Here is a 1,964-nt window from a genome sequence, read left to right as displayed (position 1 = left end):
GAGGCAGGTTGCCCTCATTAACAAAATGCAAACAAGTTACGTACAGAGCCGGAGCCATACTTAATGTTTAATATTGATTAAAATGTAATCATATAGCTTAAACGTCCGTCAAATGTAATCAGCTAGGAAAATTTCGCGTACTTTAAGTATCTGTGTTCAGATTCATGCGTATGATAAGAAAGCTTGTAATTCTCACTTGAGTATTTGTAGTAATCGGTGACATTCAAAGCTAACAGAAGCAACACAGATGGCAGTTGTCAAGTTAACATATTTTAAGAATCGAGGAATTGCCGAACTCATTCGATATATTTTTGCATACGGAGGGCAAGAATACGAAGACGAGAGAATCGCACAAGATGATTGGCTAGCACTAAAACCAGACACACCCCTCGGATCTATGCCATATGTTGTCCTTGAGAACGGAGTCGTGTATTCCGAGGGAACTTCAATCGCTCGTTACTTTGCCGAGAAGTTCAACATTCGAGGCAGAACTGCAGAGGAAAAACTTCATTCGGACATGATTGTGGATTTAATTCGAGCTGACTTGACTCCGATGTTTATCGAGATGTTTTTCGAAAAAAATGATGATAAATTGAAAAATTTACGACAGAATACGCAGGAAAAAGTGGATACATGGTTTCAAATGGTAGAAGACCGCCACATTAAAGGTCATAACTCCGTTCTGGGTGAGTAAGTAGACAATAATCAGCACAAAAATTTAAATTATATCGCTCTATGGGTCCAGAGAGTACGTTTAGAAAGTCTTAAAGATTGTAGGAACAATTTCCTATTTAAAAACTGCGAAAAACCTTATCCAATTTCTAACAAGTTCTCGAAAAAATGAAAAGCACTGTTTGTGAAAAATGAAAAGCACTGTTTGATGTTACAAGATAAAATTGACCTAAGGCTCTTAATGATTCGCAAAAAAGTGAGTCAAACCGCAAACTGTGGTAAGAATCATCGGCAAGAATCTTATGTCGAAACTAATTTTTTCTTAACTGGCCTGATGGAATCTGCTATACCAGAGCCCCATACCCTAGAATAGTGCAAAGAACGTTTAGAATCACGGAGTACAGAAAAATAAAAGATTCGGTATCAATGACCGCACGAAATACCAAAATGTGACAAAACGAATTAGATCATACTCTTGTTAATATTTGCTGTTTGGTGTGGAGAGTTTTAACAATGTAGAGTTTCCAGAAATGTCGATAAATGTTGCTTCAGAAAATTATCTATCGCGTTTGATTTAGAAAGTGGATTTTCGTGGGCAGATATTGCTTTGTTCAACTTTATCAACGACTATTGTCCGAAATTTGAAGTGGCTGTAGACGAAAAATTCGAGAAAATCCATACAATAGCTGCAGCAGTCAAGAAAAAACCAACGATTGCTGCATGGATAGAGAAACGACCGAAAACTCCATGGTAACTTAAAAAAAGATCTTGAATGAAGTTCAGCCTTCAGAGATTAAGGGTTGCATAATCAATCTGGCCAGTCCTAATATTGATAATCATTCCAATGACAATTGATATCTTTCGAGTGTCTACAATCTGTTGTATGCTCTTTGGATTATCTACTGCACAAATGCAAACTAAGAAATTGTCTTCATTTTTGGAGGAAAATGGCGCAAGAGCAAGAACGTGCGAAGGGAGGGGTTGATATTGATGAATTTGAGGTGAAATCCAGGAGGATCGGTAATGTGCCTTAGCACATAAATTTCCAACCGGTCAAGGAAACCATTTGGAACCATAAAATATGCTACTCAAATTTGTATTCTGTCGTGCGTTGAACATTGTCATCCTCCTGCTTCACAGAAAAGATTCATCTATAAAAAAAAACAGAATAAACGTTGCATTCATAATGCAACAAAAAGGAAGAGAATTGCAAAAAAATCTGAAAGAGAACTTGTCTTGTTTTTTTTCTTCACAAATAGTTTTGCTCATGCTTCGTGTTACGGATTCAAATT

General features: G+C 36.8%; 1 protein-coding gene across 2 annotated transcripts in view; it reads left to right on the top strand.

Moving 5' to 3' along the window:
• The window catches only part of LOC142339962 (hematopoietic prostaglandin D synthase-like), a 2,915-nt gene extending 1,315 nt beyond the window's left edge, over positions 1-1,600 (top strand). Inside the window, exons 2-3 of one of the 2 annotated variants that reach the window (XM_075390335.1) lie at positions 211-686; positions 1,251-1,600. In XM_075390335.1, the coding sequence (XP_075246450.1) occupies positions 248-686; positions 1,251-1,426 (615 nt within the window). In that variant the 5' untranslated portion in view covers positions 211-247 and the 3' untranslated portion in view covers positions 1,427-1,600. Of the gene's footprint in view, positions 1-105; positions 687-1,250 lie in introns of those variants that run through there. The other variant, XM_075390334.1, reaches the window with a different exon arrangement.
• The last annotated feature ends 364 nt before the right edge of the window (positions 1,601-1,964 follow it).

Source organism: Convolutriloba macropyga, chromosome 5 (assembly GCF_964194025.1).
Source record: "Convolutriloba macropyga chromosome 5, txConMacr16.3, whole genome shotgun sequence".
NCBI classification, from domain to species: domain Eukaryota; kingdom Metazoa; phylum Xenacoelomorpha; order Acoela; family Convolutidae; genus Convolutriloba; species Convolutriloba macropyga.
This window is presented reverse-complemented; position numbering and strand designations above follow the sequence as displayed.